Raw genomic sequence first — 14,920 nt, forward strand, 5'->3', positions numbered from 1 at the left:
CATTATTTGCTCTTTAATTATAGGTAATGGCACTTTATGGAGAGCCTCAATGGGCAGTTGTTGGTGATACTTTTCCTGTGGGCTGCGATTGGGCAAATTCAATCGTATATCGGGATACAAGTTTTATTAATAATCCCGATGGAGAAGATCCTCGTTACAAGTAAAATTTCTTTAAAGCATAATTTTACCCACTAAATTGACAATAAAATTGATGGAAAAACTTTCTTACGTTACAAGCTTGACTCTTAATTCTCAATGATGAGATTGACAATCAAGTATCTAATTTGTAATAACGAATCGATGTTTTCCCACCACCAGGAAATATCTGCAATAGAGCTGCTCGTCAGCTGCTTAAACAATAGCCAATGATTTATAACAAAGCCATCGTACATTTTTCAACATTCTATGTAGTTTAATCATTAGTAATTTATAAAAGTTTTTATAAAATTCTTTTTGATTCTATATTATAATATATATATATTTTTTTTTTTCACACATAAATTTCATCAATAATACATGCAGATATCTAGAAAAATACAAAGACTTTAGTACCCACGATAAAAATATTCTTTAAATTTAACCAAAGCTCAAAATATTACAAAAGAATGTCAAATAAAAATTAACAAATGTACATTAACAATTCATAAATAATATTAATTTACAATATTGCTTGAAATTAAGGGGCATATTAAAATCTACATTCAAATATTATGTTTCGATAATTTTAGTACCAAATTTGGCATGTATAAACCAAAGTGTGGATTGGAAAATCTACTTATGTCATGGGGTCATGACGAGTATCTCTATCAAGTATTAAAGCACAATAAGAGCACATTACCAAACTGCGCTTTAGCTATCGTACGTTATCACTCATTTTATCCATGGCACGCCGGTGGTGATTATATGTATTTCTGCACCAAAGACGATATCGACATGTTGGATTATATTCTGATGTTCAAGTAAGATATTAAGATATCGATCTATTAAATGAAAAGTCAAGCAGTATTTGACGTTTAAGAATCTATGATTTATTATAAATTTTCTTTTATGTATGGCAGTAAATATGATTTGTATACAAAGAATGACGAGGTTCCTGACATCGATAAACTTTGGGCATACTACGAACAGCTTATAGAAAAGTATATTCCAGGTGTGCTGGAATGGTGAAAATATTTTGAAGTCGTATTTGTTATTAAAGAATGAAACAACGCTGGATTGTTACTCGCTAGTTTATGTATAAAATATCGAATTATATATTTGAAATCTTAATATCTTTAATCTTTCGATTATCCTTATATATCAACATACATGTATATATAAATAAAAATTTCGTAAAATTATTATGTCCTGCATTATGTTTTTGATGCATCTTTCTTTTAATTCAGAGTTTTTTTACGAGGAGTTTGTGTCTTCTGCAATATCCATGTGCTCGTCGTTAGCGTCGTCGTGCATAATTTGAACGGCACTTGCTTCATCTACAATGAAATATAAATTACAATACGAATCACTGATGCAGTATGTAATAATACCGATTACCTGTTATGCAACTTATGTCTAAATTGTGTTTACATTGTGGACATTTGCGTATATTTCGATTTTTCGCATATTCAATTAAACAATAATAATGGCACATCTCGTCGCAGTTATCACATTTGTGGCCCTACGATATAATTAATCGTGTTATATTTGTTTTTCATTTCAATAACTTTTAGAGGATTTAAAATTTCTCATTAAGGGAGAAAGAAAACTTAAATTTTCTTACGTGAAAAACAACTTCCCTACATAAGAAGCAGTTGTGGAAATTATCTTGATAAGTCGCTCTAAAATACGGCATAAGCTCTATAATACTTCTAACTCCCATATAAATATTGCCATCCTGAAACGAGAATCAAATTATCTTGTCTTATTTGAATATTCACATTGAATTAGCGTACAATTTAAGTTTTCTTAAATTACTACCTTACAGTATAGCCATTTTTGTTTAATTAAATGCTTGAGAAATCGGTCGGCCTCTATCATTGAAAATTTTGTTTCCAGAGAATTACAAAGATTGAGACAAGATGTACTTGAAATGCAACCGTCTCCACCAATTATTTCAGAATATATCGATCGAAGGAACATCTTTTGGGATTGCGTTAACTCTGTTGGAATTCTAAAATAAAATGTAAATTATACGAGCGTATAATTAAAATAAGAAAAATTAGATTTAAAAAGGGCTTGACGTTACTTGACTGTTTCTTCGTGCGTTGTACTAACTACTGACCAATATTTGTTTCCAGTCAATTCGCATATTCCAGCTTTCATCGACATAGCCAATCGTTCTAACTTATCATTTATACGTGCTGCAATCGCTGAAATATCTATTTTTTCATCTGTAACAGAAAAAAACCATACTACAGCTATTGCAGAACTATTGATATTTTCAAATAAAATAATTAAACATTTGTCGCATAAAGTTATAATAAAATTGATAAATAGATAAATATAAGGCTAATATTATTTAACAAGTGTTGCCATTATTAGGTTAAACAAATTATAAATTCTATTTCATGGAGCAAAATTTATTTGAAATTGGCTCACCGAAAATTTTCACACATAATACCACCGCGTCCTGGTCTAATATTACACCGCTTTGTATTACTGCTTGTAAAAATGTTCGATGGCGATCGTCATAATCCATTTTTAAGAAAATTGTTAATTAACAATGATATTCTGCCTTAAAACCGCATAAACTTGTCATCAAAGTCGACAAAATAAATATTCCTTTTTAAATTTGATCATTGTTAGGTTATGTTTATTAAAATATTTTGATGTTGTTTCACCTGCGATGGCATTCACTGACCATTTCCAAGCATATTTAAGTGTAAATATTGAAAATGCACCACGCAAAGTAATAGGAATTAAAGTTGATTTTATAGGAGATACGTTAAAAGTATTTGGATTATTTGAGCATGAAAAATTAATTTAAACAAGTAATATTTATTTTTATGACAAATTCATACATTTCTCAATCGAGGAATTATTAGATGGTACATTAATATACACACAAAAAACATGAAAATTACTTTTTATTATCAATTTTTTAATTAAATTTCTCATTTAGATAAATTTTATTGACAGAGCATGCTTTTTTATGTTTATCGAATAGATGCTTTTGCTTCCTTAGCGTTTTGAAGACTCTGAGTAATATACAGTTTAGCTAAGCTTTGGGCACAGAATTGAGAAACGTGTTGACTGTATGTATTGATTTGTCCGGCGGTTATCATTGGACTCAATCTCAGTGGTACTGGTATCGGTCTAATGAGTTTATTGATATCTTCTTCGGGTAACGGCGGCTCATCTTTAGCAGCACGAGCAGCATTCTCTTGAGCCCTCTTCTGCAATAGTCTGTTTTTATCTTGTTGCTGACGAATAACCATACTCTGATAACGATTGAACTTAATAGCTTCCTGATTTAATTCATCTACTCTATCCATCATACAACGCAGTTGATTCTCTAATACAGTTGCAGTTCCCAAGTCCAAATATTTAGTTCCTTCTTCTTCTGGAATCATTTCTTCGAGTTCTGACATAACGATATTTGTTAAAGCACTATTTCTAACTACAATAGGAAGTTCAACGAACAAATCTTCATAGCCAACTTTTAAATTTTTAAGTGCCTCGGATGTAAATTCACCATCTTTGTACATCTGTATAGCTTGCGGAGTCAAACGATAAGCTTTAAGAGTTAAGAAACCTCTGGCTGATTTTGCTGTATCATAAATAATAACGACCGACTCTTCTATAGATGTTTGATAATGATATTGAGATTCCAACAATGGCAGACTTAAAAAATTACCAACGTCAGCACTTTGATACCATCCAACATGGAAATGATCTACGTTAACGCTGAAATTGAAAATAATTCTATATTTATGAAGCAGTAGCAGCAGCAGCAGCAGCAGCAGCAGCAGCAGCAGCAGCAGCAGCAGCAGCAGCAGCAGCAGCAGCAGCAGCAGCAGCAGCAGCAGCAGCAGCAGCAGCAGCAGCAGCAGCAGCAGCAGCAGCAGCAGCAGCAGCAGCAGCAGCAGCAGCAGCAGCAGCAGCAGCAGCAGCAGCAGCAGCAGCAGCAGCAGCAGCAGCAGCAGCAGCAGCAGCAGCAGCAGCAGCAGCAGCAGCAGCAGCAGCAGCAGCAGCAGCAGCAGCAGCAGCAGCAGCAGCAGCAGCAGCAGCAGCAGCAGCAGCAGCAGCAGCAGCAGCAGCAGCAGCAGCAGCAGCAGCAGCAGCAGCAGCAGCAGCAGCAGCAGCAGCAGGCGCAATGTGAAAAAAAAGTTTTGTAATGATTTTTCAAACAGTACGCGATGCAAAGGGACAAAATACCCAATGCAATAATAAATAAATGTAACATGGTTTCAAAATTTAACTATCTAATCTAGTCGGAACTTTCTCAATAACATATGTTCAATTCTCAAATTGACTCATTCAAACATATTTTCTCGGTATTTAATTTTTATATATAAACATATGTACATGGATACGCGTTTCTATAGATAACAGGATCGAGTATAGTTAAATCCAAAGTCGTCCAGATTTATTATAACATTTTTGAGTATTATATGCTTAATCGTGATACTGGAGTCAATGATGCATTAATTGCTAAATTCGTTATCAAACATATAATCGAATGACCTCCTTGATGATTAAAGTGCAGTAATTTAATTAAAAGGCAAGAATAATAAAATATCAACGTACATACGCAATCTTCGCATCATACTTAATTGATAGTCCTCTTCATCAACAACATCATCATTTTTAGAAAATGGAAAGCAGTTGGTAATCTCAAGGCGACCTTGCACGTTTAAACCAAGGAGAGCTCCTTGCGCTACTTCCATGTTACTCGATGCTTCCTCATGACAATGTTTAACCATCTTCATAACCACCAAGCCATCACACTGTACGTAATTAATCCGTGGATCCATCTCCTGCACTCGTCGCGTCTGTTGACTTCGTCCTGACATTATTTGTCTTTATGAAAAATTACTCACAGATATTTCAAAATATCGTGTCGTATTAATCTTTCAAGTAAAAACTAACAAAGTCCTGATGCAACCTAACCGCAATCAATCAATCTCCACTCATCCACACAGGACTTCCACAAAGTAGAAAAATTACAGTGTTTTACGCGAGGGTAGAAGATAAGGCAAACGGGCCGAGATTTTGACGTAACTGACCAATAGAGTCGACAATGTCGTAGTCAAAGTCGTATGATGGAACGTCACGTTTTGAAGCTCCGTCGTTGCAGGAGAAATTCAAAAGCAAAATCAATGGGCCTCGAATATTTGGAAACAATTAAAATTGTATTTACTTGTTAGAGATAACGCGTTTGTAAATTGTTAATAAATCGTGTTCTTTTATGGCTAGGAATTAATTGGACGGATGGGATTAATGGGATGGATATTTTTATATTTTTAAATTATAGATGTCGGCGATCCAACGGCCAAATGTTACCTCTAATACACGAATATATAATTAATATAACATTTACATAATTTCCAGCCTCTTAACGCTCGATTTATGAATTATGTTTTACCGCTGATCATTAGAAATAATATCACAATAATAATCAATATAAATTAAATATTACAACAACAACAACGATGATGACGATGATGACGATGATGACGATGATGACGATGTAGACGATGATGACGATGATGACGATGATGACGATGATGACGATGATGACGATGATGACGATGATGACGATGATGACGATGATGACGATGATGACGATGATGACGATGATGACGATGATGACGATGATGACGATGATGACGATGATGACGATGATGACGATGATGACGATGATGACGATGATGACGATGATGACGATGATGACGATGATGACGATGATGACGATGATGACGATGATGACGATGATGACGATGATGACGATGATGACGATGATGACGATGATGACGATGATGACGATGATGACGATGATGACGATGATGACGATGATGACGATGATGACGATGATGACGATGATGACGATGATGACGATGATGACGATGATGACGATGATGACGATGATGACGATGATGACGATGATGACGATGATGACGATGATGACGATGATGACGATGATGACGATGATGACGATGATGACGATGATGACGATGATGACGATGATGACGATGATGACGATGATGACGATGATGACGATGATGACGATGACGATGATAATAATAATATTGGAGACAAAAATGAAATTACATTTTCAGGCATTTATTTTGGATCGCCGATCTCCTCTTCGCACTCACTGATGATTAAATCGACGAGGAAAGAGGAGAGAGGAAATAAGATTCTTGTGAATAAAAAAATAAAAAGCCTGTGATACGCGTCGTCGTCGAGTAATAAATATCATGATTCCTCACAAAGCGCTCTCTCGGCCTCTAAATCTGACTAAGCTCCAACCGATGAAATGTTAGAAAAGGTGAGAAGACAATGGGCGGATAGAGGGGTTTGGAGAACGGTATCTTTATTAAAAAAAAAAAATGTCATACTAGACACGTAAGATTGGAATCGAAATTGCCTCCGCAGATTATCTCGCTGCAGAACAACAACTCTTTTGCCAATTCAGCTGCGCATGTCCATCCTTGCAACTCGCTCCCGCACACCAATGATTAGCAGCTCATTTTTTATTGCACCTCGGCATTGCCGGATGCCGCCGAGTACTCGACGACCCCCACCCACCCGGTACCACCCAGTCGAGTCTCCTACGAATGGAGGATTGTGGTGCGAATGGAGTTTGCCTGCAATGCGGACTAGTTGATATGCGGCTGTTGTACATAATGGCTGGCTAGTTGGGTAAAAGTGCCAATAATATACGTGTGGCTGGCGTTTAAGGGTCGGTGAAAATGAGCAAAAAGGGGGGCTATTATTGCGCCTTCAAGAATTGCCGAGGATTATCTCGACGGGATAAGAGAAGCTTCTTCCGCTTTCCTAAAGATCCAGAGAGGTCTGTCTTGATAAGTTAAACGATGGGTTTAGGCGTCTTCTTGGTTGTTGAATGTCATGGCCATTGATTGATAAAGGATTCTTTTTTATATTATGCTCTCTTAGGTCGAAGCAGTGGGTTCAGGCCTGCGAGCGCAATGATCTTTTGGAAAAGACACCTATCGAGCTTTTCAATAGCTACAGGGTGTGTGCAAAGCACTTTAGCGATTCGATGTTTCTGAATGATTTGAGAAATAGACTGCAGCCCAATTCTGTTCCGATGCAGGTAGATTGGCAAGAGGATTCCAACGATTCGATTGACAGTGAGAAGAAGAAGGACGAGTTTTTAGAGGCTCAGGATCCTATTGCAAAAATTTTGAGCAACTGTATATTGCGTGAGTGCTTAAAAATATTTGGCTTAATAATTAGACTCTTTCGTTATTAATATTGTGTTATATCATTCATTGTCAAGCGTTTCCATTGTCTCCATTATAATGCTTGATTCATTGCGATAGAAATGTGTGTAAACGCTAATGGCATTAGAATAAAACATATAAACGTTAATAGGCTACTTATATTTTATAATATAGAGTATAATATCCATAAGATAAATTAAATTGACAAAATTATCGACAAAATTATAGTCATATTAGATTTATATTGTTAAAGCAATGTTTAACGAATAGTTTTGTTTATTTTATTTACTTTTCAGAGAAAATATCTGCGGATGAATTTTTTAAAGCGACGGGCATTTGTATACAGGAACCCGTGTCTACCGTCAAAGCAACCAAAGATTATGTACAAAGCTCAAATTTATCCGACCATATTTATTCGAGTACCAAGACTGTGACTAATAATGTGATTAATATTGGCGATAATACAATGACAATTGATATGGATAATGATAATACAAATAGTTTCTCTATCGAAGCTCTGAGTTACGAGGATCTTACGGATACTCTGCCTACGTCTATGATCAATGCACCAGATATTGAATTATCTGCCATTGATATAAGCGAATTGTCGTTTATGAATGCCGATGACAAGACTCTGTGTATAAATAAGATACCCGAGAGTATTTTGGAAGGAGACGATGAATCGTCAATAATGAATAATACATCAAATACGGTTAGAACAATAGAGGCGACGACACAAACAGATACAAAAATCTTCAAAGATAAATTAGAAGTCAATCAAATTAAGTCCCAATCGCCGGATGATAAAGTGGAAAAAATTATCCAAACAGAAATTAATTTTATAGAAAATAAATTAGATGAAACTACTCAAACTGAATTTAGCTTTTTAAAATATAAATTAAATAAAAGAAGATTAAAAAAAGTTTTGCAAAATAAAAGGCATAAAATAAAAGAATTGAAAAGTAAAATTAAGCAAAACTGTGTTAATATAATGAATAATATAACATTGGAGCAATATGAATTATTGACGGAGAGATTTTTTCCAAAGGAAACATCTGATTTTATTAAAATTCAGCTATTCAAACAAAAGAATATCGATCAAAGATATTCCATATAATGCAAAAAATAATCATTGCTCTCATTTTTTGCAGACGTTAAGAATATTTGCTCAAAGTATTTTATTTATAGATATTTCAATTAAAAAATCAGAGACCGCACAAGACATAGATATAACTTAGTTATATAGCGACAGAGAGTAGTGAAATTATAATAACTTAAATAAGTAATGGCTTAAAAGATAATTTAGGTAAAAATATCAAAGTCTTAAGCTATTTAGCTGTGATTCGATTAACTATTAAGTATTATTGCATTTTTACAATTTTATAATTTCTTTGTAAATAACTATATCTATACGAAAGCTATTTTACGTGATATTATATTTATATAGTTTTTAATGTTACCCATGTAATATTAATAATAATAATAATAATAATAATAATAATAATAATAACTTCCATATTTTTTTGTAAACTAAATGCACAACAACTGTTAATATGCCACGAAATAAAAGCCTTTTTTAATTCGTAAAATTTTCAATAGAATGAAATAAATGATATATTGCGCACTAAATCGATATTGTTTGTATGTATCTTTAGCACCCCGATTAAATTAATATTTCGACAATTTGTAAATTTTCTAAAATTACAGATAAACACAAATCGTACCGAATTTATGTTTTATATAAGAAAAAAATTAAAAAAAAAAATATATATATATATATATATATATATATATTTAACCGTAAAAAATTTCATAACTTAACAAATTATTGCTTAGTTTAATTTTTACAGTTTTTTTATTATTTTAAATTTATATTTTCGGCTTTTTATAATAATAGCGCGGTTTAATCAGAACAATTTATCTCGTTTTCATATAAGGATCACGGTCCAACACGATGAATTATTTTTATTTTTATCTTATATATTATTGTCCACATATTACGCTAAACAATCATAGTTTAATTTATACTATAAATTGGATAAATTTTCATTCTTATAACGTAGTGATAATATAGTTTTCTTCTCAACTCAATTTTCCTCTATTCCCGCTCATCAGCTTGCAGTAACGAATACAATACGAATATAAATATAATTTAAATGTAAAATTTCACCGAAATTGTTTATGGACATATTTTGAGATTTATATTAATACTTAATACCAAAGCTATTTTTATCATGATTAATTAAATTCACGAATTAATATTTATCCGTGCAACTATCGACGAATTTTTAACAAATGCAAATGTAGCTTTATTTATATAAATATTTTTTAATAATATGCTTTATTTCAATATCTAATTTTCTCAATTTCGACAAGCCACGCGTACGCGTCAAATTATTAATTAAAAACTCGTAAACAAAAGCAATCGTTATTTACAAATTATGAATTGATTTTTATGTCGCTCGGTTTCTTTTACTTTAATTGAAATTCGCGGACACACGATTCCGCACATTCCACACTACTTGATAATATGAAAACCAGACCTGTAAAGTTTTCCCACCTGACCAATTTGAAAAACTACGCAGTGCCAATGTCAGTTGTTGGTAAGAGTCGCTCGACTTTGAACTTTTAGTTTATTATTTTTAGGTATATACCTAACTAACTTGGGATAAGGTTAGTTTACGCCTCCTAATACATGATGTTTTTATTAATTATTTGGTTATATTGTTTAAAATAGTGTCATTGTCGACGCAGTTGTTATTATTACTTGGCTGTATATATTAATTATAAATGTAACGGAATTTGTTACGAATGTATTTTGAAAATGTTAATATCAATGTATTAATAAGATGAATGCTGAAAGTAAAATCAATGTTCACTATTCTTCTTTGGTTGGTTTAAAGGCCGAATTACTTCGTAAACAATCAGAAGTCGAAGCAGCGAAAAAAGGATTCGAAAATATTAAATTGATTAGTAAAGCGAAAATTAAAGATAAAGCATCGAATGAAAAGCGGAAAGCCAGGAAATTTGAAGATAATGAAGAAACGGAAGAAGCAGAAGATAGCGAAGATGCAAAAACTTTGCAGAAATCGAAGCTCATGCTGCAAGCAAAGTCGAGATTGTATGACACATTGTCCAAAACTCATACAAACTTGAATCCAAATTTTCTCGTGGATTTTCAAAACAAATCAGATGATACAAACTATTTGGAGACGGAACGTAAAACGTTGGATAATGATTGCAAAAGTGATTATGATTCCGATGGTGAATGGGTGGAGTATACTGATTGTTTTGGACGTACAAGAAAATGCTTACCCGAAGATTTGCCAAAAATGCAAGAAAAGGATGATTTTATAAGGAAAAAGATTAACGATAAGCCACAGGAAGAAACGGGACGATCAATGTACATAGACGATAAATTACCGAATAAAGAGCCGGAGCTAGAAATGATGAGAAAGAAATGGGAAGAGCAAACTGAAAAATTATCTAACAAAGTTAATATTCATTACGAAGATGTTCTTTTCGACGAAGCGAGGACACACGGTGTGGGATATTATGCTTTCTCACAAGATGAAGAGGAGAGAGCGAAGCAGCAAGAAAATTTATCAAAATTAAGAAAGGAAACCGAGGAAAAGCAGCAGGAAAACCAAGAGATTCGTAATATAAAAGATAAGCTACAACAAAATAGATTAAGGGCTGCACGATTGAGACAAAGGATGAGACTAGGGTTGTCCGATAAAGAAGCAGAAGAAGAAATTCTTTTAAAGAAATCTGAACAGAATAAAATAGAAAATATTGAGATCAATATCGAAAATGAAAATCAGAACGAACAAAGTAACGAAATTAGTAATTGTGTGCAAAACAATGAAATCAATAGTGGTGTGCAAACTAATGAGATTAGTAGTTGTAATCAGAGTAACGAAACGCATAATAACGAACAAAAGATGAAACAAGAAATTGCCAAAAGTAATCTCGCTGATATTGAAAACAAAATTGAAGCATTTGGACAATTATTGGGTAAAAGAAATCGTTGGTATGTTATGTCACAGGAGGAATGGGTTCATAAGAAAAGAAAAGAAAGAACAAAAGAATTTGGACCGATATATAATAATTTTGAAAGTAAAAAATCTCCCGATTTAACCGAAGGAGCAAATCAGACAAGTGACTTTGCAGATTCAAAAAATTCAAACGATACATTGGATAACGAATCGTCTACTGTTGAGTCAATACCTCCACACGTAGGTGATTTTTGTGTCGATCGAGTATCACTGGTTAAGGATGATACACCTAGTGTAGAGCCAATATTTCAGCAATCAACTATTACCAAGGAAACTAGTTCTCAAAGTCCCAAAGGTTTGTTTACTATTTACTATTTAATATTATTAAACAAATTCGACTGATTTTATACATAAACGAATTAAAATTGTATGAAAGTGAAAAAAAAAAGAAGTAATATATGAAAACAACGTACATACTTTATGTAGCATTTCAATGCCGTTATGAATTCGTACATATATTATATAAATATATATTCAGTAATATTTCAAATTTATTTCCATTGTCGTCATTACAATAATAGGTTATCTGTTAATAAATAAAAATAAAAGCTAAACCATCGCTTTAACGCTATAGAATTATTATCACTTATAACAATTATTTAAACTTTAATTGTTCTTTTACAGATACAAAAGTTTATGAAAACATTGCGTGTCAAGTTGAAGCTGGATTAAAGTACTTAAGACATCAATTTGAGAAGAAGCGCAGCTGATATATTATAAAAATTATATATAAATGTGTATTTATAAATTTATAAATGTATTTGATTCGAGGAGCCGAGCCACTTTGGGGCCACAAAAGTTACATCAATTTTAGGAGAAATTCAATGAAAACAAAAGAATAATTACTGAAATAGATTTTCACATCTTTTGAAATCCATAAAAAACGTTTTATTGGCAAAGTAAAAAATGTTTATTGTTTGCATAAAAATTGGTTCCATAAATAAAATGTGTGGATGCGAATTTAAAATAAATTTATTTATGAAAAATAGTATGGCTAACGGAAGAATATAGTTTTTTATTTCAATAATCTGCTTCATCGAGCTTGAAATTACTTTATACTTTAAATTTATTTAAGTTTCGTGTATTAATTTGTTTTTTTTCTTTTTTAACGCAAGAAGCTTGGTGATGTAATATCCCAGATGCCTGGAATTACTTAATAAATACTTTTGACATCCGATTGCATGATTACCGTTAAAATTAGTTTTTATCGAGGCCATTGGTTAAGCAAACATTTGTTATGAATTGCAGAATAAAGTAACTTCAAGTCTAATATATCATATTCATTTTTTAATAAGCAAATTTCTCCCTCTTCTCTGTCTCACCCATCCATCTCTACCTCTCACTGTCATTCCGACGACAATTGCTCGGATTCCACACATTTACACATTATTAATAGTATTTCAAATTATAATACTATTTTTGTTTTGACTTTTAAATTAAGTTCTAATGACTGACAATCAGATGTAATATTTATAAGATGGTCCATTAGTATTATAATGCTAATTATTATCTTACTTCAATGACATTCCAATTGAATGTAATTTTGTTGAGCTTAAAGTAAAATATTAATGTGTATACTCATTAAATGCATACTCGAAAGTTTTTATTTATCAATAGAATAAATGTAATGTTTATTATATTCATAATAGACTGCAATTCAATATATGAAATATCGCGATAGAAAAGAGGAAAAGGAAGAGGGAAAAGATGGCAACTGCACTTTGTTAGTTATAAGGCTCTCGGATGCAGAGAAAAAAAATCAATATTCTCATTACGTATTGTTATTTATTGTTGACATTATACCTATTTGATCGATAATTATGATCTGCATTTTGGCACATTCCATCGCATTACTCTAATACACAATATCATTATAAATAATAAATGACATTAAAATTTTTTTCAAATTTGTAATTAATTTTTATTATTTCATCGGTTTCTATTCCATCTGTATTACATGTATTAATTATTTTTAAAATTAAAGCTGAATAAAGAAAAAATATTTTCATTTTTATACGTCAAGATCCCTACTTTTATACGTATTATAGAAAAATTCAATAAAAATTTGCATAATTTATCATATGTTTATAGAATATTTATATTGAATTTATAACGACGGCGTTTTAGAATATACAAAAAAAAAAAAAAAAAAAAAAAAAAAATTTTATAAAAAAATTTTCTTTTTTGTTAAAACACCATAAAATTTTTGGGGATAAAAAAAAGTAAATATAATAACAAGCAAGAGTATGTTTATGTATAATATGAAATTATTAAAAAATGAAATATATATGTATATATATATATATATATATATATATAATAAAGTGACAGTTTGTTTTTATCAATACTAATGCATGAAACGAAAAAAGTGAAATTAAAAAAGTACAAATCTATATATTTGGTATAATAAGGAATCATTATGTAACCATAATAAGGACGATAATTGTGTTTATAGAAAAAAAGTACGTTATTAAGTTTATTCAGCTGGAATAAATTTATTAAACTAATGCAAGGGATTCTGAATAGTAAACTTATAATCGATGCTCTATATCGCATAATTACGTTTAGATTATAATCAAGAATAATAAATGTGTCCTTGGCGGCTTTTCATAGTATATATACTATGAAAAGAAGCATACACACGAGAGAACTATTCGTTGAATATTTTATAAGCAAACACATACGTACTAAACAATTATTCAATACGTCATAAATAATCTGATAGCTTATTTGTAATACTAAATCAGTCATATTTATCACACTCGATCAGTTTTATATTAAAAATAAAACTAACATTCAGAATAGCAATCAAATCAGCACCAAATTTTGAAACATAAATTAGTGCTTATTGTAGCAAAAGTTTGCTGACAAGTTGAAAGAGTTACAACAAATTACATTAAAATTCCAAATTCTAATCATTATTAATAAATAATTTATTTAATTTTCTTTTATTTACTGTAAATGCAATAAATTATAGATATCAAAGTATTCGACAAAATTTTTAAATATGACGGTAGTGGAGAATTCTATAACAATACATAGGAAGAAAAAATTTAAAAATTGGTTAAGCATTATGAAAACTCAGGCGGTAGAATTTTGTTTGGCAACAGGTTTACACGGTTATAGATATATCGTACAAGCCAATCGAACCAAAGCTGAGCGGTACACATAAGTATTTTAATTACATGAATAAACTTTTCAATATCATTGCTTACGAATACATTTATAAATATGTAAATATGAAATTTGCGAGTGTAAATTGTCGCAATTGCTTTTATCGTTATTCATTACTTTTTCAATTAATAGGTCATCAAAATTACATAATAGCTTTCTTTTACATTAATAATGGTCATATTAATAAACGTAATAATCGTTCAGATTAAATAAGCATGTTTTTCTACTTTTAAGGGAGCATGTAGATTATAAGAAAATGTATAAAAGCAATGTTAACAATGTAAAATTGGTTTT

At 31.5% G+C, this 14,920-nt stretch overlaps 5 protein-coding genes across 5 annotated transcripts in view; 3 read left to right on the forward strand and 2 right to left on the reverse strand.

Annotated features, from left to right (window-relative positions):
• The window catches only part of Miox (Myo-inositol oxygenase), a 3,363-nt gene extending 2,094 nt beyond the window's left edge, over positions 1-1,269 (forward strand). The window contains exons 4-6 of the mRNA XM_011499956.1: positions 24-160; positions 729-959; positions 1,059-1,269. Of these exons, the coding sequence (XP_011498258.1) occupies positions 24-160; positions 729-959; positions 1,059-1,167 (477 nt within the window). The 3' untranslated portion in view covers positions 1,168-1,269. The remainder of the gene's footprint in view (positions 1-23; positions 161-728; positions 960-1,058) is intronic.
• A 166-nt stretch (positions 1,270-1,435) lies between these two features.
• Positions 1,436-2,795, reverse strand: Nse1 (SMC5-SMC6 complex component Non-SMC element 1). Its single transcript, XM_011499958.1, has 5 exons — positions 2,581-2,795; positions 2,228-2,372; positions 1,960-2,152; positions 1,763-1,876; positions 1,436-1,660 (listed from the first exon to the last, which is right to left on the reverse strand). The coding sequence occupies exons 1-5, from the start codon at positions 2,678-2,680 to the stop codon at positions 1,505-1,507; spliced, it is 708 nt and encodes a 235-aa protein (XP_011498260.1). The 5' UTR covers positions 2,681-2,795; the 3' UTR covers positions 1,436-1,504.
• Positions 2,796-2,998: 203 nt separating this feature from the next.
• eIF3h (eukaryotic translation initiation factor 3 subunit h) lies at positions 2,999-5,155 on the reverse strand. Its single transcript, XM_011499959.1, has 2 exons — positions 4,732-5,155; positions 2,999-3,888 (listed from the first exon to the last, which is right to left on the reverse strand). Exons 1-2 carry the CDS (start codon positions 4,995-4,997, stop codon positions 3,138-3,140), a joined length of 1,017 nt encoding a protein of 338 aa, XP_011498261.1. The 5' UTR covers positions 4,998-5,155; the 3' UTR covers positions 2,999-3,137.
• Positions 5,156-7,051: 1,896 nt separating this feature from the next.
• LOC105362697 (uncharacterized) lies at positions 7,052-8,552 on the forward strand. The gene is made up of 3 exons (XM_011500183.1): positions 7,052-7,373; positions 7,691-8,327; positions 8,546-8,552. The coding sequence occupies exons 1-3, from the start codon at positions 7,052-7,054 to the stop codon at positions 8,550-8,552; spliced, it is 966 nt and encodes a 321-aa protein (XP_011498485.1).
• Positions 8,553-10,196: 1,644 nt separating this feature from the next.
• Positions 10,197-12,222, forward strand: LOC105362499 (coiled-coil domain-containing protein 174). Its single transcript, XM_011499960.1, has 2 exons — positions 10,197-11,747; positions 12,077-12,222. Exons 1-2 carry the CDS (start codon positions 10,244-10,246, stop codon positions 12,160-12,162), a joined length of 1,590 nt encoding a protein of 529 aa, XP_011498262.1. The 5' UTR covers positions 10,197-10,243; the 3' UTR covers positions 12,163-12,222.
• Positions 12,223-14,920: the final 2,698 nt, after the last annotated feature.

This window comes from Ceratosolen solmsi, unplaced genomic scaffold, assembly GCF_000503995.2.
Source record: "Ceratosolen solmsi marchali unplaced genomic scaffold, CerSol_1.0 scaffold41, whole genome shotgun sequence".
Classification (NCBI taxonomy): domain Eukaryota; kingdom Metazoa; phylum Arthropoda; class Insecta; order Hymenoptera; family Agaonidae; genus Ceratosolen; species Ceratosolen solmsi.

Bases quoted from the DNA above. Each gene is read 5' to 3' on its own strand.
- Nse1 (XM_011499958.1), bottom strand. From the start codon at position 2,680: ATGGATTATGACGATCGCCATCGAACATTTTTACAAGCAGTAATACAA. The intron at 2,153-2,227 runs GTAACGTCAAGC...ATTTTATTTTAG, and splicing joins ACGCACGAAGAAACAGTCAA to AATTCCAACAGAGTTAACGC. The intron at 1,661-1,762 runs GTAAGAAAATTT...ATTATATCGTAG, and splicing joins GTAGGGAAGTTGTTTTTCAC to GGCCACAAATGTGATAACTG.
- eIF3h (XM_011499959.1), bottom strand. From the start codon at position 4,997: ATGTCAGGACGAAGTCAACAGACGCGACGAGTGCAGGAGATGGATCCA. The intron at 3,889-4,731 runs GTACGTTGATAT...TTTCAATTTCAG, and splicing joins ATGATGCGAAGATTGCGTAT to CGTTAACGTAGATCATTTCC.
- LOC105362697 (XM_011500183.1), top strand. From the start codon at position 7,052: ATGTCATGGCCATTGATTGATAAAGGATTCTTTTTTATATTATGCTCT. The intron at 7,374-7,690 runs GTGAGTGCTTAA...TTTACTTTTCAG, and splicing joins TTTGAGCAACTGTATATTGC to AGAAAATATCTGCGGATGAA.
- LOC105362499 (XM_011499960.1), top strand. From the start codon at position 10,244: ATGAATGCTGAAAGTAAAATCAATGTTCACTATTCTTCTTTGGTTGGT. The intron at 11,748-12,076 runs GTTTGTTTACTA...GTTCTTTTACAG, and splicing joins TAGTTCTCAAAGTCCCAAAG to ATACAAAAGTTTATGAAAAC.